This window comes from Pipra filicauda, unplaced genomic scaffold (assembly GCF_003945595.2).
Source record: "Pipra filicauda isolate LSUMZ 115617 unplaced genomic scaffold, ASM394559v2 scaffold296_size2174093_pilon, whole genome shotgun sequence".
Classification (NCBI taxonomy): Eukaryota; Metazoa; Chordata; class Aves; order Passeriformes; family Pipridae; genus Pipra; species Pipra filicauda.
Genome location: NW_024104416.1, coordinates 1,007,195 through 1,030,325, shown reverse-complemented (window position 1 = coordinate 1,030,325; position 23,131 = coordinate 1,007,195). Strand labels below are relative to the sequence as shown.

The window sequence follows — 23,131 nt, the reverse complement described above, 5'->3', positions numbered from 1 at the left end:
TAATTTCTGAGTTCTAAGACACAAAGATGTGGAGGTTTCTTTTTCTGTACAAAGATAATAACACAAGCTGTTATTTCAATAGTTTTATACATATCTGCTGTCTCAGACCATAAACCACTTGCCAGAAGCTGAGTCAAAGACAAAGTCAAGTTTCAATTTCAAACACAATAAAAAGCTAAAAAGCAGTTTACTGTTTAAAGGACTATAAGAGGAATGGAAGGTTTTTAAACATTAAATCCATCCAAATTACACAGGCTCATTGTTGCCACCAGTATTCCTACACTCAGAATCTACAGAATTGAGGTCAGCAAAGGAGAAGTGTTGATACCTCTTAGGAGGCAAATTAATAAACACCATAAAGCTCCATCCTCACCTATTGTGATCAAGACAAACACAGACTGATCTATGCACAGAGTATCTCAAGGATATTTATTTGTTCTTTTGCTTTATTCCCCAGCTCTCAGCCCGGGCTTGCAGGAAGGACTGAAACCTTCTGTTTATTTTTAGAACACAATTCAGGCTTAGCAAATACTAACACACATCCAGCACACAGAACATTAACTCACTGAGCATTCAACCTGCTCTGCTTCAATTCAACCCAGAAACAAATGGAGAATAAAAACATAATCACTTGCAGCATGCAATGATGGATGGAAATGGGATGTGCCAAACAGGAGCAGTTTAAAAGCGAGAGAATTACCATGAACTAATGTAAGGCAGGTAGATGCTTGTTGGAAGATTGTATTCCAAACAGTTATCAATGGCTTACTGTCAAAGTGGAGAGATGGATGACACGGTTCATGGGCTTTGTTCTGCTTCTAGCATCATTCAATATTTCCTGAATGATGGAAGGCAGGAAGGCCTTATCAAGCCTTTCAGATAACACAAAGTTGGGAGTCATTGCAAGTACAGGAAGAACAGTTCAAAACAATTTTCACAATTTGGATGGTCTAAAATAGCAGGATGCAACTCCAGTTGGCAAGTAAAGAGCATTTTGCATGGGGGGAAACAATTAACTTCCCAATTACAATAGAGCAGATGACTCACAAGACAGAAGAGAATGTGGAGTCAAAATGAGCTGAGTGCTGATAAAAATGCTCAAACATTTCCTGGTATAGTCGTTAACATGTTATATGGAAGAGCTGGGGGATAATCCTTCCACTTCACTCATACAGGTAAGGCTGCAGCTGGACTGGTGTGCCCAGTTCTGAAAAGTGTTGATTTATACAGCCAGGGAAAGGAGGAAATATGTAAAAAATACTGGGAACTACTCTCCTTTTGCACTGGGTATAAGAGAAGAAATCACAGGCCTAAAACATACACCACAAAATGGGTTTCAACTGCACCAAGAGAGATTTCAGTTAAACATTAGGGGAACACTCTCTAAAGGAGAAGGCAAGTACTGACAGAAAGGGCTGCCTGTAGAGTTTCTAGTATTCTCATTCCCATAAGATTTCAAGAATCTATCAGTCAATCATCTGTCAAGAGTGGGAAGGGATAAACCTGATCCTTTTGGGGAAAGGGCACTCAGTTTTCACTAGAGGTTTCCTCCCTTCATAATGTCTAAGCTAAGGCTTTGTCTCTATGCAGCCTAAAATATTACACAAACCTTGTCTTATGAAAACATCCAATGGGCATGTAGTACAACCACTAAACAGAAACCTGCATCAGAATTTTCCTACAGATCCTTTGCCTCGAGAGGGAAAGATCAGGAAGCAGGTTAGAAGGTAAAGGAGTCAAGAAGCAATTTATTCCTTTCAAGAATGAAAATCCTCAATATTGGAAGTACCTATTTTTTATTCTTTTTTTTTTTTTTTGGCTGAGTTGGTTTTCCTAAACAGCCATTGGTGTCACACTGCTCAATGGCAAATAAAACAGCTGCAGAAGGGGATTTACTTTTGCAGTGGCCCTAACTGCACACACTGAGCAATTTGCACAATCTGCCTCGCAACTTGAATCAGTTAAAATGCACCCCTGTGGACTACCATCAAAAACCTGTTTGGAAGAATATACACTGTCTTACACTGAAAAGGACCAGGGGAAAAGAAGCAACGTGTCAGAGGCTGTAGCTCACGAAGAGAAAGAGGAGAAGCAAAAGAAGCAAAAGAAATAAGGATCTGGCTTTCTTTTTTCTCTCCATTTTTTAAGGATGTCTTTATGGTAATGCTATAAAATTATACATAATAATAATTGAGAACATGGAACAAAACCAAGCAGGCACTATGCAAAATTGGAATCTGGCCCTGAAAAGCCTTTCTTAAGCATCTCATTCATCTCACGTGTTTTGTTGAAGACTTCCTGCTATTTCAACTTGCACACTTTGGAACTTTCCCTACATCATTTTGGAAGAGCTCAGTAATTGCTTTGATCTTCCTTCCGTGCTAAAATTTTGGTGGAGATTCTTATTAAATAGAACAGTCTTTTAGGACCCAAACTCCTGAAAAATCAATCTTGCAATTTCTTCAGAGAGCCGTGAGAAGCATTCTTTGTATTCCTGTCAAGCACACTGACCTCAGTGATGTTTTAGCAGTCCTTAAAAAAGGCTCACGTGGAGATCTATGGAAAACTTGTACCATCAATCTTAAAAAATGAATAGATCACAACTAACTTCATTCCAAATTTGAAAAAATGTAGTACTTTGCTGATATGATACAAGAATACTGATCCTCTGGTTTTAATTCTAATTACCCTCACCATAATCTCTTTAATAAGAATTATCATCAAATATTCTAATCCCTTGTTTGGTTCTACTGCCTTAGGATTTTTGTTTTAGCAAGACAAGAAAAATATCTGCAATCTCTGGCAAAGTTGTCTAACTTTCTATAAAAATTATCAATTCCAGGAGTTGTCTGAACTACACTCAGATATAGATATATTTCAAATTAAAAACATTAGACACAGCAGAAATAATGACTAGGTGGAGAATCAAATACTATATTACACCATTTTCTGTTGAGGGATTCTGTGACATTTTTATATTTTTAATAGAGAAGCTAATAGTGTACCTATTTTATTTTAATACTTATTTTTGAAAATTTTATGAGGAAGATGGCAGGTTTTTTTGAACTGTGAGATGAAGTTTGAGTATAGCTATATTAATTCTTGTTTCTTGTGTAACCTCCCATCTATTGTATTTTCTTTTTCAGCCCATATTACTGCCAGTTTTGTGTTTTCCTATCTTGTTTTCATTTTGAAGTAGACCTTGCAAATTTGCCATTGAATGTGAAATAACACAACCTACCTTTCACTGTGTGCATTCTGCTAGAAGTATATAATATAGAATATGACTGGATAACACCTATTAGAACATTAAATGTTTTAATTCAGGTGAACTTGTGTCTGGGTTTTATTGAATAGGTAAAAAGCTATAATCTCTACTTACCAGCCATCTCCTTTTCCCTGGGGCCATTTCAGTGGCACGGTGAAAGTATCACCCTCTCAACAACTGAGACTGAATGCAGTAAATAGACATTTTGCACTGCATTTATGACCTTGTTTCCTCAGGATTTTATTTGTAACGATCCTCTAATAGCTATGATTACACTAGACACTTTACAGAAAGTAGCCTTGGATTCTTTTTCAGGTGCTTTCCAGCTCCAGCTGTGTAGTTCAAATTCCTCTCTCTAATTCAGGCTCTTGAAGCACAACATTATTTAGATCTGTTGCCCATTTTCCTAACTCGGCGTGAGGAACAGTCAAGTTCAAACTACCCCACCAGCTTTCTAAAATGATAGAGGTATTGCTCTGAAATGCAAGAAACATGTGTGGCATCAGCTTTTTTGTTACTGCCATTATTTGATAAACTCTAGAAGCAGATACCACTTTTTTCCCAAATGCCAATCTGCCTTGATCTTAAGCCACTCGGCTTTACCAGCTCCAGACCATCATAACTGCTGTCAAACGTCTCTGCAGTGATTTTATACTTCCTTTATTAATCAGAAAAGACAGCTCTTGCTGCTACTGAGGGGCTCAATCCAAGCACCTCATCTATAATAATTGCTCTTTATGGTTCTAACTAAAAGCAAGAGCGGTGGGACTGACCCTCAGGTCTGTGCTCTGTGTCAGTCCCACTCTCCTAATGGGCTGTCACCAAGACAACTCGCAGAGCCACCAGAGACTCTGTACAAACACCTCAATGCAACTCCTCGGGTTGCACAGTCTGCTCAGTGCACAAAGACAAGAAAGGAATCCCACTGGCTTGAACACAGGCTCTGATTTCAGCCCTGTGCCCAAGCACATCAAATGCTGTCAAACCAGAGCTGAAGGTGCTGTAACAGCAGCGATCAGTGACAAACTCTAAAAATCCCTGAATCTGCTGGAACCTTTCTGCTGCCTTGGGAATGCTAGTGTCTGGGCTGCATGGACCTGCCTTCTGCATGATGCTGCAAACACCTGCCTGCTTCTAGTGGAAGATGTCCCTGTGCTTGGTAGGGGGTTGGAATGAGATGATCTTTAAGGTCCCTTTTCCAATCCAACCATTCTATCACTCTATGAATCTATAAAAAGGAGTTCCTTCACCTCTCTTGCTAAGACAGAACAACACCTAACCATCCCACTTCATGCCTCTTTTCATTTTTGCAGTTAGAAGTTTACTTACTTTAAATCTGTGGTAACTGGCAAGGATGTGGCAGCAGCACTAGTCAATAAAGTGAGCTAGAAAGCAGCAGTTCAATCCACACTCTGACTCATGTCAAACAAGTTCTCTCTCTACACTAATCCCATGAGGCTTTAAATCTAAAGTATTTAGAAGCTGCACTGTTTAGAAAGGCTCTGTTGAACACGAGTGAGTTCTGCTCCCAGCAGCTCATTACTTTCCCTGTACAGTTGCAGAGTCCTTCCTGTACCAGCACTGCTTTCCCATCTCCCTCCAGCCTGAAATGCTGCCTTGTCATTTTATCATGAGTAACTACAGAAACAGTTCCCATGTCTCTCTTTTATTAACACCTCTCAAATATTTGTGTAGTGATTTCATATCCTTCTTTAATCACCTTTCATCCAGTTTATACAAATTAAGTTCAATCAATCTTTCATTATAAGCAATATGCTTCTGACCTCAGCTTCGCTGCTTTGAACTGCCCTCGGTATCTCAGCAGGTTTTTTTTATGATGACTGGTCTTATCAGTCCTACACACAATATTCTGAGGGCACCTTGTGCTGTACCATTGCTAATGAACTGGACATCAACAACCAGGTAGAAGAAACACTCTGTAACATCACAAAAATGTCAATAACTGAAAAGTTGCTGCTGTTTACCCTCTTGTTCTCTGACTTTTTATTCTGCTGGACTGTAAATTAAAAAAGATTCAAACCTGGCTTCTGCTGAATGCATTTTTCATTTCTCCCAGACCTGTTCATTTAAGTTCTGATTTCAGAACTACAGGGTTCAACACTGTGGACCAGAGAGGGCCACACACTAAATCATTAAAAGCTCTGTTGATTAAAGCATGTGCACTTTCAACTGCAAGTTAAAGCAGGTATAGGAAAAAGAGTTGATTTTTCACTCTCCGTAAAAATACTCACATTTATTAGGAGAGTCTTCAGCTTTCTAGTTCTCCTGGCTCTTCTATTCATCTCAGCTGCAGTAACCTGAGCCTTGGCTTTGTACCAAAGGGCCATAGCCCAGTTTGAAATGTGTTCTTTCTCACACATAGTAAAGGTCTGTGCCTGACTAATCCCATGTGCTTCCCGGTGCAGGAGGGCGTTGGGTGTAATTTGCCTTGTTCATGGAGCTTTATTTCAGGTGTGTGTAGGAGTGACATAATTTAAGTTCATGTGAAATGTAAATAAGTCAGACACAGCTGAAAATGTATTTCCTCTGCCATCCCTATATTGTAGAACACAGTGTCACTTCATATTACACTCCATTATGATAATCTTATTTTAAAGCTGACAGTCATGATTTAAGCTTGAAAAAGCTTAAAAGTGAGAAGTGTACTCCAGCTACTTTTAGCAGCCTTAAGGAACCCCCTTTTCCAGCATTTGGATTGTCATAATTTGGATTATGAGAGAATCCACACAGCTCACATACCTTTATAAATAAAACACAGTAGGCAGGAAGCCTGACATCAGCTAGTGAGATGTAACAATAATGATACAAGGAATGTATTCCAGTCCACCATGAGTTTTGTTACTATTCTGATGTTGTCACAAGTTTTAACTCTCACAGAAAAATCTAAATCTCTATTATTGTCATGTATTATTTATATCTACCCTCTACCCACCAAACCAGTGGTCATATTAAAATTCACCTGTGGAAAGCAAAAAATATTTAGAACAAGCCATCAAAAAAGCATTTACCCTAAGCCATATTCAGAGCACTGAGTGAAAAATAACTTCTGAATTACCTCCTTTCATGTGTCTATAACTCACAGAGAAGAACCTGAGAACCAAAACTGCAGCAGTATATGCATTTTTCATCTCAGGTAATGGAAAATTATTGTTTCACGGGTCACTCACAGGTACTTATTTCTGTGTGCCCAGCATTATAGAATTGTTTCAGTGAGGAGGTTGAGAGTAATGTCAGAGTCTCAACCTCGAGTGTGATTCAGGTGAGGACTACACTCACTTACTGACAAGTCAGTAGGAACCAAGGAGCAGAAGAGTAAGCAATGCTTTCCTCACATTTGCCCTCAGGTGTGACAATCCTTTCTACCACAGGCATGAAACCACATCCCACACCTTTGCTCCCTCTTTTTGTTCAGGTGCTACAGAAGGCAGAGCAGTCAGGAGGCATGGCTGGGATTATTCCTGGTGGTTGGCTCTCCACGTGCCATTGAAACAGAGCAGTAAGGTCAGACAATCCTTACTCTGAGCCAGGAAATTAAAAAATGTAGAGACAGTGCAGCCTATCTGTGGCTGCCCTCGTGCTGGTAGCTGCACACATCTAAATTTACTCTTAGTTTCTAATAAACAAAGATAAAAAGGGGCCAGTCATTTATAAAAACAGTGAGTAAATCAGCTCTAAATAGCTATACTTTTGATAACATTTGATACGCTCCCATGAATGACAGAAAATATTTACACTCTTCAGTGGATGACTTTCACATAGTCCATTTCTTAAAATAGTGATTCCATTTTGGGAAAGACACAAGATCTGTGTTCAGGAACAATTCCTTTTCAAATTAATTGAATAGGTTTTCAACTCAGCAGGGGCTCTAATGAAATGCAGCCGCAGAGGAGACGCAGCCATACACACACCCACGTCCCCTCCCAGCCCCCCAAAAAAATCTCAGTCAAGCCCAGACACTAAAATACCTACCAGGCTTGGAGGATGAGCTTGAGGTTTGATTTGTGTCGGGTAAAACACTACTACACCTGTTCTGCTTCAGTTTTACGCTGTCACAACAGTCTCCAAACATCTTCCTACAGGAAAACTTCCCCTGAAGGTCCCAAGAACTACATACAAATGTGCAAGAGAATGTGTTTTCCTGGCTTAGTTACCAAAAGCTGAGATGGTTCACACTGCTAACGTGGGATAAACTGAAAGAAACAACGAAACACTTACACACTTTCTATTTGCTTTGGACATTTTGTTTTAGAACAGTCTTTTTCACCCTGAGTGCCATGTGGCTGCACTTTCTACATAGCTACTTGTGTCTGGTTGACTTAATGTCTAGAATTTTATGTATATTTGTTGTTTCCAAGCAAACAAATGTGTGCTGTTTGGTTGCAGTTGTGAGAGTAGGGGGGTGGTTCCACTATGGGTGGAGGCCAGTGCATAGAGATGGTAAAGAAATGCAGGACAGGCTCGGAACATAAACTCACCCAGTGGAAATGGTTTAGACAAGAATATAATTTATGCCCTCCTTTGATCTAGAAGAATGGGGAATCTCAAACCATTTGTTGATTCACAAGCAGCTCCTCAACATGAAGCCACTTGCTCAGGGACTGCGGCCACAGTTGAATTTTTATGAATAAATTCCCCTCAGAAACTAAAATGTCGTTTTCATGGTAACTGAACTGCTATGTAAAGGAATATTTGTGACTGGAAATGAAGGTAGGAGGGGGAATTAATGCTAGTGAAACAGGAGAAAAATCAGGATTTTCAGGTTCACCAGGAAGCCTTGGAGTTCTGTCTGGAGTTCCACGATAATGGAAACAATTTTCCTAGGTGAGGAATACTTACTTCTTTGGATTAAGCATCAGGTTTTAATGCAATACAAATCAGAAACTCGAGTAAAATCAAACAATTTTTAACATTTGGAATATTTCTTTCAGTCTATTTTTCTGTGAAAGAAGTGAAAAGTCTTCTGTGTAGGTGGAGAATACATTTCTCAGCTCCTTTAGAAAGGCTGAGGTGTTCTCATGCTAAGGCACTAACTTTCCCTAACAGAAACTGAGAAAAATCCTTCAGCCAATTCCCCTCTAATTAGGTGATGCCAGTCATCACTGCATGCAATAATTTCTAATATTAAAGGAATCAAACAGTATCCTTTGACACTTGATGGTCAGAGGTCTGGTCAGAGTTATATTTCCACATGACTCAGGCAGCAGGAACTAAGGGGCTTCACCAGTAACTCTCTCTTGATACACTTATTTTTGGAACAAGCTGCTCTTCTCCCATTGTACTATGCTGGAGTTATTCTCTGTAAAACTCTATTTTACATGCAATATAAAAATAAAAGACTGAATCACATTCTGGAGGTCACTTTCATGTTTAGGAGAGTTGTCCTTCAACCAGAAAAAAAAGCTTTAATGGATTAATCCATTAATCTATTAATATTATTGATGTACACTATTTACATGAAGTCCCTACAAGTTAGGGAATTTCCAGGAATGGCAAATAGTTTTTTCCACGTAATTTCACCAGAAAAATTTAAAGACATTCCAGATTTTGAAGAGCACAACAGTACTGTGTTCAATGTTGGTGAGAAAACATAGTACACTTGATCTATTAAAAGCATCCTCTAATGATTTCTCCTAGCATTTATTTTATAATTTAGTTAATCTGCACAAGAAGAAGAATTTTTATTCCTGCTTTAATCCTTTACAGTTGTATAAATTCAGGAGGTTTTTTGTATGTTTTAAAATGAGTTTTAGATTTCTTCTCCTTAGGAGATCACAGCTGCTCGACTCACAGTGATTAAAAAGAGCTTCTAGTAACAAGTGAAAGAATATTAGAAATAATATCAAATTACTTTAAAAAACACTTTTTAGACATAACTTAAATGAATTTACTTTAAGTACAACATATGTCCAGAAAACAAGTGGGAATGGATTTATTGGCACTTCTTTCAGATGACTTGCAAGACTATAAAACCACAGAGAAATAGTCATCCTAAATGCATGCTCATAAAACTCCACATCAACACTCAGTATGATGCTCTTTCTCTCCCCAGATTGATCCACCCGAGCAAAAAAGAAAAATAATTTTAATGGAAACACAAAACATATTCACTAAAATTCTCAAGCTAAACTGTACTTGCTTTAAGTGGAAACACTATAGTCTCCTATTGAAAATTACATTATGCTCATTAAATTCCCTGGGCCAAGCCTTAAAACCCCTGATCAGTTATAAGTCACATACAGCTCTTTCTCTGCCTTCAGTTTTGCTTTGGTAACTTCTGCAACTTTACCATCACCCTTATTGTCATTAACACATATTTTTCCTTTCTCTTGTCACAGGATCAGACTCCGAGGGAACCCAGGTTGGACCCTGTCACCCCTGGGTGATGCTGACAGACACCCACACTCTCTGATTGCTGTATGGGATACAGGAGAGGCACGGGATGGACACCTGTATAAATACAATCATGGAATTGTTTCCACTGGAAAAGACCTTTAAGATCATGGAGTCCAAACACACCCACACTGCCAAGCCCAGCATTAAACCATGTCACAAGTGCCACATCCTCACAGCTTTAAATCCCCCAGGGATGGTGACTCTGTCACAGGGCTGGGCAGCCCTTTCCACGAAGATAGTTTTCCTGTGCCCAACCTAAGCCTCTCCTGGTGCAGCTCAAAGTCATTTCATAACCCAGGGATTCCCATTCCGAGTCACCTACCCGTGTGTGGCTCAATGGAGAAGTAAGGCTGTCCTTCCAGAATGCTATAAACCAGCTTGGCACTGTTCCCGTACACTGGGTCATCTGCATCCGTAGCTGTTACTTTAGTAACAAAGGTGCCTAAACAGAAAGAATGCACACAATTAATGTTTGCACTCACCAGAGATTTGCATATGTCTCTCAGAAACTAATGTGAAACAAAAATTCATTTCCTTGTGAGCTGTGTAACAATAGTAAGAAATAAAAACCATCGGTAACCAGTTAAAACATTACTTGTGGAACAGAAACAAAACATTTTTCCTTCAAGCTGATATATACCAGCAGCCTGAATTTCTGGGTGAAACAAAAACCCTTTTAGTATCTGTATTATTTAAGGTTTCTTTGTAGAATGCATTTAAAGCTACCTGATAGATCTGTGTAGACTTCAAGCACTTGCAAAGGAATCATATCAAAGGGATACGAAATAGAAGGTTAATAATAAATATAATATGTTGCATTTAAAACACAATTTCACATTTGAAAGAACCTTGCCAAGTTACAGAGACCACACTGAAAAACAATAATAAAAGGGATTCTTTTTTCTTCTCTTGGCTTGCAGCCATGATAATGATTTGATGTGGCCACAGTGACAGAGTTAGGACAACAACTATTGTCTCTGAAATGAGCCTCTGCCACTCAGGGGGCCATTGTCTAGCCGGAGTTATAAATTCCATACTCTGTCAAAAACAAATAGAAAAAAAATTAAAGAAAATTGCCCTTTTTATTTTTTAAGACAACGTAGCACTTGCAGTTTCTGTAAGAAGCAAAATGGAATGAAATTCAGTTGGTTGCATTAAGGTTGCTGCAGAGACCTTTTTTTTGGCTGAAATAAAAGTATGATTGCATTAATTAGGCTTATAATAAAGGTAATATCTACAGGAGGAGAGACAGCTAGAGCAGGAGGGAGGATAAGGGCTGAATTACAATTCTTATGCTCAGAATGGAAAAGAATTACAGCACCCACCCAAATTTGCCCCTTCCTGGATATGCCTCCTGTGCCTTCTCACACTTTGTGTGCTGCTGAATCCAAAGGACAGGTCACTTCAGGACAGGAGCAGGAAAGCAAAGGGGCAGGAGATCCCTTTGGCACATCCTGGCCCTGTGCTCTCTCTCCCTCTTTCCCTGTAGGCACAGAGCTGATACTGCTCTGGGCACTCCTGTGGGTTACAGCACATGCTAATTATTTAGAGGAATGTTTGCACATTTAGATATAATTTGCATATGACCCAGGAGACGCCGTTTCACGCTTTCCCTCCTGGCCACTTCCAACATCAGAGCAGGGTGTGGGGCTGGCAGGGGTTGGGAAGATGGATAACACCTCACTTATGGACTGCACATTCTGCTGGGACTGAAGTTGTGGCAGGTTTGCTGCATGGAAGTAATGGGATAATTGCCAGGGAAGGGAATGTGGGCTGCAGAACTACATCTTACTAGAGAAAAAAAAAAGCCTATGGCTTGTATTGGTCATTTATTTTTGGTGTAAATTTAACCATTCTTAGAGGGGACATTATCAGCAAAGGGAGGCAGGTCAGTTTGCTGTGCAAGTTCCACCACAGCCCCACCTGGCAGGAAAATCTCTCCTCTGCTCAGCAGGGCCCAGAGTAGTCCTGCAGCTGATGCACCCCTTGGAAAAGGAATATTATGCTACTATCTCTATCTTTGAGAGATGCTTGCTGAACCTGTTCTTGCAAACATGTAAACTGTTCACGTTTTGAAGCTTAATTTGGTGTTGAAAGGTGATCTTATACCCAACCTTTAATATAACAGACTTTAACCTGCCACCAGGCTTGAGAAATGGACTTCATCCTCAACATGATGGTTGGTTTGTAGGGAATTAATGTCAGAAATTTGTTGTCCAGCCAACTACAGATGTTGCTGTACGCCCAGACACTGACAGACAGTGCCTGGGAGGTTCGAGTGGAAATGATAAAGGGGACAGGTGACCCAAATGTGGTCCCCAGCCCAGGGGCAAGTACAGCATTCTCTGCCTGTAGGTGATACCCTGACTGACCTCCCTCATATATAGGAAAATACAAACAGTAACAGGGAAGCAACCACGGGGCACACCCAGAGGCCATGGCACAGGCTACAGAACATAAACAAAACAGGGAACAACAGCAAGGAAGTTTGCAGGAAGCTTGAGTGTGGATGTTGCAGGAACAGGGGAACAGAAGGCACTGCCATGGCTTGCCCACAGCAGTTCCAGAGCAGGAAAAGCTGTAGCTAACAGGATTGTCCCACATATTTAAGTGCTGTTGGCTCACCTTTGCCAAGTCCTGCACCAGTTACAAGAGCAGTCCTTTGGTGTTCCCACAGACAGCAATCTCTCAGCCAGGCTGTGCCCCCTCTCTCACCAAATCCAGGCTACAGCCCCAGCACAGCATTGCCTGCAGTTCTCAGCTGTGTGGGACACCAGAGAGGAATGTCGGGGGTCAGAGCTTCCTTCAGCTGGATTCAAGCTGAAACAGCAGGAGATGTACCTGTTTCTGTGGCTGCCACCCTAAAACTTTTAGTTTGTAACCTTCAAAGACAGAGGAGGTTTGTGCAGAACATCCTACAATGGGGCAGGGCTGGAATAAGATAAGGCTCATCACAGAACAGTGAAAATTTTTGTAGGAGTATTTTATCTAGGCTGTTTCATTTTGTTTCCATTATATACTTTATACACAAAGGAAAATAAAGAAGTAAGACTGTTGACTTCTTGGAGATTGTGTTTGATTTGCTTAGCTGGCTCTCATTTCAAAGGCCTTCAGAAATAATTACATTGCTTGTTTAGAAAGATTTGGTATATAATGTCTATTCTTATCTTATTTCACTTGAGAATTTCTGAAGAACTTTTTATAGATATTTATTTCAAGATTCCCAAACTTAAATGGGTCTGCTGATTCTTTGATAAGCGCATTCTTTATCCCAAGTGTTCATTAGATATTAAAGTTGAATACACCCTAATAAAAAGAGGCAATCAGTGCCTAACACTGCTTCAAATCCTGATGCTCAGCTATCAAGATTTTTTTCTTCTGATATAAAATAATTTAATCACTTATTGAGGCCCGAGTTCAACTGAAGTTTATACATATATTAAAAATACACGTGTCATATGTATGCCAGTATTCCCATTCATTGTTTATACACACAGAAGGTGGGGGGAGTGGCTCATCCTTCTTTTTCTTTCCCTTACAGGTCACTTGAAATGCAATAATCTCACCTAATATAACTAATGAAGGGAATGGAAAACTAAAATACTCTCCCTTCTCCTAGAAATCAACTTCTTACCCACCCAGTCTCTGCCACTCAGCACTTCATTGCCAACCATCACACACTTCTCAGAAGGTCTCTCAAAGTCAGTAATTTGCTCTCAACGATCTTACTGATGAAAATTGTTTATGAAAGATGCACATGATCATGAAACAGAAATTAAAGAAATTGCTTCCACTATGGAAATTAGTTAAGCTTTGGCATAGTTTAAATTTGATCACCTTTAATTTGATTTTTTTTTTCTTTGTGCCTTGGATCAAATCTTTTGCAGGTGTGAAATATGCCCCATTATTCTGTTCACGGTGGCAATAAGAAGTATATTTAGGATCAAACTGTGTCCCCTCTGCAGCTGCAGGTGATGTTGCTCCATCAGTGCTGAGCTGGTTCCACTAAGGGTTCAGATGTAGCAACTGATCCCAATCCCACAGGTGACAGAACCCTCTGCACCAAAAGGTTTGGAGAACTGAGAGATTCCTGAGGGGGAAAAATGATGCAGAAAAAGAGGAACTCACAGCCACCATGGCTGTTATTTAGGCAATCTCACAGCAGAACTCTCCAAGCTTTGGATTATCAATATTTAAGCAGGATTTTACTCCACTGCAGTTATAAACTACACGTACATAAATATTTTTTACATGCGTAATGCGCTTAAAGTTTTAAAGATAAAAATCTTGCATTGGAAAAGCTGTAAGAATGCAGGGGAGAGCATTTATTACGTAAATGCTCTTGGAAAAACAACATTCTGGGTTCTGCCCAGCAAATAAACAGTGAAGGTTTGTGTTTGTGTTTAATTTTGACTGCATTTGGCTTGTGTTTGTTTCTTTGTCAATGCTACAACAAACTCATTTAGCCAGAGACTATAAATTTGAAATGGTGCCATTTTTACAAAAAAGCCACTATTATAGTCCAAGTCACTGTTGTCCTAATTACAATAATATTGCAGTTTTATATAATCTGGCCCAACAACATAATCACTGTTTCTTTTTTTCTTTATGTACCTAATGCTGCCTTATGCAAACCAAAACCTTTTTTTTTTTTTAATACATTAGGCAAATTTTAAGATGTTTAGGTAAAAAACTTTCTGGGTTTTTTCCTGAGGTGCACTTTTGCAATGCTAATGACCCTTAATTATGGATTTAATCGCCATAAATATGGACTGCAAAGAGATTCAACAGATTTTAATTAATGAACACTTCTACTGTGCTTTAGCCATTAACCAGTGCTGATTGTTTTACTCCGTTAGTGTCAGACTTTCTTTTTGCAACAGGCCAGCAATCAGAGACACAATTAACACTAAAAGTATTTTTATATGACTAGGTAGGAAAGGCTGTGTTTGCTGGCAAACTAAGATTAAAAACCACCATAAAAAAATAAGATGTGTGTGCTCAGCTAGTGCTTTTCTGTTGTTTTGGCTATGTTTTTATGTGCAAGTCAGGGTACACATTCTGCACATTAGTCAGAAAGAAAAATGCATATGCTGCCACAGGGAGTAGGAAAGCAAATTTTTTTTTGGTGTGGCAGTGAAATGTGTGTACTGGGGGAAAAAAAAAAAATCCCCAAAAATCAAACTTGAATGTTCTAGAGGAGGTAATGCATGGTCGGTGCCAGCAATTTACATGAATCCATATTCAATGAAGCAACCATTTTGTTGAAAGATTGTAATGGCTGGTGAAAATAAATAATGTGACCATAATGCAACCTAGTGGGACCATGTTTTCTCATCTTCCCAGGGACTTCTGGGTTGTTGTTTTTTTTTTTTGCTTTTCTGATGCCCTTTCTGATCTCATTCACTCTTTCTCTCCTAATGTTCCCAAATCTTGACAGACTGAAATCTCCATTTCATTCAGAAGATCTGATTACCAACCCGACAGGGCATTAAGAGAGTATTTGCATGACAAAGCCCCGCCATTATTTACCAACTCTTTTGTTTTCCTAAGAGGATCACTGTGCTTCCAACCCCTAGCTGGATTTGGAGTTGGGCTGATAGTAGCCCTGCAGTCAGGGGTGGTCACAGCAAGGCATTGTTTGTCTCCAGCAGGTCAGATAAGCATTCTTTCCAAAATGAAGCCTTTTCTTCACTGGCCTTCCTTGCTATAATCTCACAGGTAGCATGACAGTTGTTGTCATGGTAACAATTTTTTATTGAATAAAACTGCAATAATCTCATAAAAACCTGCATAACTTCTTGACATGTAAATTATTACTGCCTCAAAGCTGCAGAAACTTATTCTTATTTGTTTTTCATTGTTTCTGGGTTTTTAAATACAAAACCATAGTTTTAAGCATTATCATCTATTATTCTCTATCAGACCATTTCTAAACACAGAATCTACGAATTAGAGGTTTCACTAACCAAATAAAGAAAATGTATATAAAATAGGAATCTGTGTAACACACTTTAGAACTTGTTAACATATTCAAATTACACACATAAAATGTCATTGCATAGCTTGGTGTTCATGCAAATATACACACATATATTGTAGGTATGTTGCACAAGTTTTAGGGTTCTTTTCCAGATCATATGTTAATTCATCCCTACCTTCTACACTGTACTTCAATGTGCTTTTATTGTTATTAATAGCTGCTTTATTGCAAAAGCTTTAAGACCCCAAAACATGGATCAGATCTCACAGCCCAGGAAAGCTCTCTCTCCAAAGACTCCAAGAGTCAAGTGCCAGGAAAGGGAAAGGGAAATGCAGACAGACAACCAAAGACAGACAAAGAGTTTGTCCTGTGTGGCCAGCTGGACTCAATGATCCTTGTGGGTCCTTCCCAACTCGGGATATTCCCTGATTCTCTGATTCCATGATGTAAATCACCATGGGAAGGAATGCTCATGGTGCTGCTGTCAGGTGTCACACGTGCCCACAGGACATCAGCATCAGGGAAGGGCTTTAAGGTCTGCTTTGAGAACAGCTGACAGAGGTCTCGTGTGAGTTTTTCAGGTCTTCCCACACTTAAAGGAAAGCATGTGAAAAACAGAAAAATATTTGTTCTTTAAGTGTCCAGTGGAGTCCTTTCAGTGACAGAAAATGAATGGAAGCAGAGGTAAAGGGTAGACATATGGGCCAGAATAGTCCACTAAGGGAAAAATGAGCAACTTGTGCTTGACATGCTGGGAGACAGGAAGGTCAGAATGCATTCTACTGTATCTATGGTAGAAATCCAATATACAGTCATTTCTAGAGGGAGAAATGAGAAAGAAAATTTGTGTGTTACAGATGTAATACTGATGTGTTGCTGATGAGAACCATACAAATACACAGATACAAGACTTCACTTAATCTTCTGCCAAGAGAAAAACAACAACAAAAGCTTCCTTGCAATGAGAAATTGTACAAGGAGGAATAGCTCCCCAAGGGAAATAACAGAATCCTCCTCACTGAAGAGTTCACTCTCTTGCACAGGATGCTGGATAATGTATTCTAAGGGAAAACCCTAGAAAGACAGGAAGATTAACTAATAGGGTAATTTGTCTTTCCCAGCTGTAATTTATTTGACTCTAAGTAGTGAAATACTGTGATGCTGTCCTGATCTTGTTTATGATGATTAAGGTAAGGAAGAAGGAAAGGAGGGTTATTCATACAACTCAGTTTTAGGCACAACTGGCTTAATTACATACCTTGCTGCACCAGCTTCCTGCTCTACCTAAGGGAGGAAGACAGTCGTCCTCTCCTGGGATCCTCCTTTCTTGGAAGACCAGAGAGGAATCCCTATTAATCCAACCAGCTAATGGGAATGCCTAAATGACAATAATGACTCCTCTCTGATGTTTGTGCTCAAAATAGGCCACCCCAGTCTCTACCAGCCCTCCAGGAACTTCAGGCATGTAAAGCTGACACACCACGGCACAGGACAAGTAGAAACCTTGCAAGACTTGTGGGTTTGTTTACATTATTTTCCATATATATATATATATATAAAATAGAATCACAGAATCATTAAGGTTGGAAAAGATCTCCAAGATCATCAAGTCCACCCTGTGCCCAATGCCTACCCTGTCCCACAGCACTCAGTGCCATGTCCAGTCCTTCCTTGGACACCTCCAGGGATGGGGTCTCCACCACCTCCCTGAGCAGCCCCTTCCAAGGCCTGACCACCCTTTCTAGGAAGAAATTCCTCCTGATGTCCAACCTGACCCTCCCCTGACACAGCTTGAGGCTGTTTTCTCTTGTAAGCATATATACCTATAAACACCTGTGTGCACTTAGGTACTTACCTAAACAGCTGTATACACTTTGTGTAATAAGTTGCAACTGATATAGCTCATATTCAGTCTTTTAAAACTAACATAAAACATTGGAGAGACAAATCATTACTTGCTTATTTTGCCAGTTTGTTTTATATAAGTAGTTGCATGTACAGTCACTAAAATGCAGAGAAAAAGAGATTTGAGAACTCAGTACTCTATAGACCTATAGGAAATGGCTGCCCTGAAAGAACTGATAATCTAGACCAAATATTTTAACACCTGAAAAATATGACTTAATGAAGGTATCTGAAAGAATCCAACTGGAGCAACTTGATGTACAATAAATTATAAAGTACCACACAGGAAAATGCAAGAAACTGTTTCCTGATTCCACCAGGAAAATAATCTTTTCATACCTTTGATATACTTAGTGAGATTTATCTCCAGAAGCAGAAGAGGTATCCAAATTGTTTCTTGCAAATGTTCCATATTTCTCAATGCAATTTTTGGAGTAGATAACTTAGAAAGTTAATGAACTCTTTGTTAACATCATGCAGTACATGCACGAGTCAAAACCAATGACAACTGAACCACCCACCACATGCAACACAACAATGCTTTTCTGGATTGCTCACGTGTCATTTTAAGGATTTTTTTTATCATGTGAGGGAAATGGGGGAAAAAAAAAAACATATTCTATGCAAATATGTGAGTGCAGAAGTATGAGAGGTGCCTGCTCTGCCTGGGAGAAAGGCGCTGTCTGCCCATCCCGTGCCAACGGAGAGAGCTGGCAGGGTGGGCACCACAGGGTTATAATGGGGGCTGGGGAAGGCAGGGCTGGGAAATCTAATCAGCTGCACAGCACCCGATGTTTTGTGCATAAACTTAATTGTTTTGGAACTGCGACGCCACCTTTTTATGTGATTTTTTGGAAACAAAAAGTATTTTCCGTTAGAAGTATGCATTCAGATTTCGGGATGTAGGCTCCTCTCTGGCAATTATCCTTGCTGATGTTGCTTGGGTTTACCTTGTGTGGGCCTAACAAGAAAGGACACTGCCTTTTCCATTTTAAGGCTGGCAGTTCTTTTTTGCTACAACTTATGAGATGGTGCCATTAGAGAGCCTGCAGGTATTCCTTTATAAATTCCCCTGGGTGGCTGTTTGTTAGGATTAGTACATGGTCTGGAACACCACAGGCAACAGTAGAAGGGTAAAATATATTTTATGTTTGGCTTAAAGAATTATGTTTTCCTTTCATGCTGTTTTTTTTTATCCTCCCTTTATATATCACCCTCTCTATAGAATATTAATTGATATTTGTGAGAGAAGTGGGAAATAGCTACTCTTCTTTTCAGGACTTTTTGAAAGACTGCTTGTCTCTAATCAATTGACCATTTCATCAGCATTCGTTCTGCAAGGTCCCCAGGCAAAGGCAGTAAAATTGGATGATCACTGTACACTATATTACCAAGCAGGAAGAAAAAAAAGGTACCATAAGTCGTGTTGATTTCGATGAAAGTTTCGGGTTAGGCTCAGGTGTATTGTAAAAAAATATAAATAAATAATAAAGCAGCCCTGGCTGTTTACTGCAGAAATGCTTTCAGTTATGAGTTTCTGCAGTGAGAACAGAAAAGGGCTGGTGTCACCTCTCAGCTGGGACGCTCTGCTGGCTTTGTCTGGGGGAGGGAAGCCCACAATGACACCAACTGTAATCCAGGGTGGAAAAGCAGACTGAAATATTGTGCCCTCAGGCCACTGCAGAGCTAACATACAGCAGAGCAGAGCCCGTTTGAGCCCCAGGGAAGGGGCACAGTGGAATCTCCAGCACTGGATTCCCAAGGAAGCCCTGTGACAGCAGCTCCAGGGACAACTGCTGGGCTATATTCAGGGAGGAGCATTAAGTGCTGCAGATTCAGCAGCTAAACAAAGACAGAGGTATCAATTTGGGGTAGGTGGGGAATGACCAGTGCCTGAATCACACCCAAATCTTATTTTGCCAAATATCAAGTGTGTCCCTCAAAGAGAGACATCTAACAAAGGCCACTTGAATTAAGAATTTTAAATGGAATATTGGTCCCTGTGCTCTAAAGTCTAGTCTTTGTGCTATCAGAGTGAAAGAAGTCATATTAATAAAAGTTTCTGTGCAAATATAACCACACCGAATTTAATTTTCTGACCTAGAAGTTTCTGCCTCAGGGTTAGAGCTTGTCTACATTTTCCATGGTTGAAAAAAGTGAGAATATGCTCCAGACCAGTTGTGTGGCATCTCATAGAGCCTCAGTCTGGCAGGAATCTGTGCTGCTCTGCTTGCTCTCATCTGTCTGTTTTCCACTTAGGCATCATCCCCTGGTAAGCAAATGGGCTCATGCCACAAGCCAAGATGTTTGGAAAAAATGAGATGGCACACTTTCAACCCCTACCACTGTTTGAAACACCTTTTTTTCTTCAAAATTTGAAATTCAGCAAGATGGTGAAAAATCCACACTAAGAGGAGATTTAAACTTGTAAGCAAAAGAGAATGTATCAGAACCCTGAGTCAGACTTAATTTCACACAGTCACAGAACACAAAGACAATGATGTGTTTGATATGTACAAATGGAAGCAACCCCAAAGGATTTCAGAAGCAGAATGTCTGCAACAAGAACAAGATGTTTGTGGCTATTAGGCAGGAATCATCTGGGAAAACAACAGCAGGACTAGAGAAACCTGCACCTAAAACTGCCAAAGTTTTCTCTGCTCTGCCATCATGTGATCAACATAAGCTGTGTGTGTCTGTCTGTCTGTCCTTGTCCTTGAAACAGGAACATCATAGGAAGATGTGTTCCTCTGGATGGAACTCCATAGGGAACTGTGACCCAAGTCTGTGACCCAAGAGGATTTTTCCTGTGCAGTTTATCTTCACTAGGTGTCATCTGCACAACTTCCCTTCGTGCAAAAGGAATGCTTGTGTGCAAAAAATGGAAAATCTGCGACAAACTGCTGCCATGGAATGGAGAGAAAGACAGGTAGCATTTGTGTAAGGAACCAGCACACATCAATAGCTCCATACTTTGTACAGGTAGGGTAGGACTTGCTTCTAAGAACCAGGCAGCGCCTTCAGAACCTGAACATTCAAGTACCTGCTGCCACTGCTATGAACTCTTTTGGGCAATCCCACTGATTTTGGCAGTTTTGTGCTGTCAGTCAACCAGCTCAGCACACTCAGGATGATACAGGTGGGCACAACTTAAGGGTCAGCTTATAAAGACCAATATTGATCTCATCCATGGCCCTCAAGCTCACAGTGATCATTTAAGATCATTAATGATCATTTAAGAACAATATAGAAAGATAATGACACTTTTAATCAGACCCCAAGAGAAAGGAAAAGTACAAATATAACAGCACATACTCAGAAGTACATTTTTTCAAGGCTCAGGAGCAAGTCAGGTTAGGGAGCAGACATATTGAATATGTTGACATGTTGAATATATCCTTCCCAGTTCCTCAAGGTTCTGTATGATGATTCTAAACCCATATGTGCTCACTAAATAAATCTCTTACGTTAAATGCTCAACAGTACCACAGCTAGGGAATGTGATTATGCACAAGATGAACAAGTAGAGGAACAAGACAACATGAAAATATACTTGGTTTTTAACAGCTGTTACATTATTGCCATATTTTACAACATCTGCTGGTTTTTTCCATTAGCTTTTGCACTGCCTTTGCATTTACCCTTTGGGCTAATTTGTAGTTGACCCCAGTAATGCAGTCATTTTACTCCTCAATTTTGTCACAAACTATCATTGATTTAACAGTCATGCTCAGCGCCTTAAAAATCAATGAATACATAGGAAAAAAAAACACCAGTAAGACAGTGTGGTTGATCTTGATAACATTTCAGGTCAGGTTTTTATCACAACTTTCTAATTTGTCAAGTTATTTTATCACTATTCATATCAGACGTGGAACGTTGATTTCATGTGCAGCAGATTTTGCCCTTTTGCAAACGATTTGTGACCGGGAGAGAACTGATATCTTTGGGAGAAGGGGAAAGCAAAGCTGCACTGTGTACAGCGTGCTCCTACTACACCTGGCTATGCTAAAGAACTCTGCTTTTGAGAAAAAGCATAAAAATGGTACCATTTCTTATCTGCAGTGGTGCAATCAAGGGCAAACCTTGATTCAGAGGAAAACACTCCTGAGTAGATGTGCTTGTGCCAAAACTGAAAATTGATATTCTGACTCAACTAAAAGCCATTTTCTCATTGCCAGTAAAGACCTTTTCCCCCCAGTAAGTAGTTTTCATGGAAGCATTTAAGGACAAAAATATTATTGTTCTAAGCTTTTTCACATGGTTATTATTTTACAGTGTTAAAGGCAAGAGCATTTTTAGACCAATAATAGACTGAATTCCACTGCATGCGTTTTAAGACGGGTTTTTTTATGACTGTCAGGAGAATCCTTAATATTTGGAGATTATTAAAGTTTGTCTGTTTACCTTAATTCAGGCAAACTATGAGAGAATTCTCTTCCCTTATGTCTTTTGTTCTTTTTCCATCTGTGTCCTTTTTTTATTTCACCAACACGTTTGTCACTCTGGTTCCGTCATCTCCTGTCTTTCAACATGACACTCGCTGTCTAAACACTCCTGGCTTCGCTAAGAAGGAAATCGGGAAATTTCACTGCTCATCTCTCTCCTGGAAAAAAAAGGATCCTGAAACTAAACTGCTGGGAGACAATATCCACTTTGGCTGCCATTACCACCTCTGCAGCGTGTTTTGGGGAACTCATGAGTCTGTGTGTGGCTGAGCAGGTAATACAGAAACAGAACATACTCAAGGGAGGGCGTGTTTTTATCTTTTTTTCTCTTTTCTTTCTTTTTTTTTAACTTTAATTAGTTACAGGACTAGTTCCAATTACCCTTGTGGATCTTCTAAGTTTGCTCATTCATTTACATAATATTCTGTCTGTCTTCATTGCAGGCATAGATACAGAGCTCACAGAAAAATGGGGAGAAAAAAAAAGAGTCATGGCATTCTTCCTTCCAGAAGCTTAGATAGATCTTTTTCTTTTTTTTTTAAGGTTTTAACTGGGTTTTTAACCCAGTGTGGCCTTTTACATTTAAAAGTGATTAAACAAGGTTTACAGACAAATTAATTTATTTCCTATTTGTGAAACGCAATACTGTCACAATTGATTCCACAGATTTCACTTTTTGTTCTTTAATTCCTTAAGATACTTACTATCAGAATTAAAAGATTAAAGTGCACAGTTTCAGCAAAGAACATATTCTCCATATACACTATTAGCTTTCACAAGCAAATTCATCTTTTTTGGAGTTGGGGAACAGGGCTTACCATGGCAGATTATGTAGGAATTACATTAAAAAAAAAAGATCACAAGGACGAAATAAGGGAAAATTCAATTTAGTTCTCAAAAGTTGGTGTTTTGGTTTGGTTGTTGTTTTTTTTTTTTCTGGAATGTGCTGCTCTCTTTCCTCAAAGAGAGAAATAAATTATTTCAAAATAACTCGGAGCCCAGTGACGCGGTGCAGCACTCGGTGCGTGTGTGGGTGTGTGTGCTGGGAAGGCAGCTGAAAAGTGAGCATCATTCCCACCACAGATAACACAGGGTAATACTAATCATCTTTGC

General features: G+C 39.6%; 1 protein-coding gene across 3 annotated transcripts in view; it reads right to left on the bottom strand.

The window, feature by feature from the left end:
* The window catches only part of CDH8 (cadherin 8), a 154,060-nt gene that overhangs the window by 69,274 nt on the left and 61,655 nt on the right, over nt 1–23,131 (bottom strand). For all 3 annotated transcript variants that reach the window (XM_027744742.2, XM_027744744.2, XM_027744743.2), the window contains one exon: nt 10,005–10,124. In XM_027744742.2, coding sequence (XP_027600543.1) covers nt 10,005–10,124 — 120 coding nt within the window. The remainder of the gene's footprint in view (nt 1–10,004; nt 10,125–23,131) is intronic.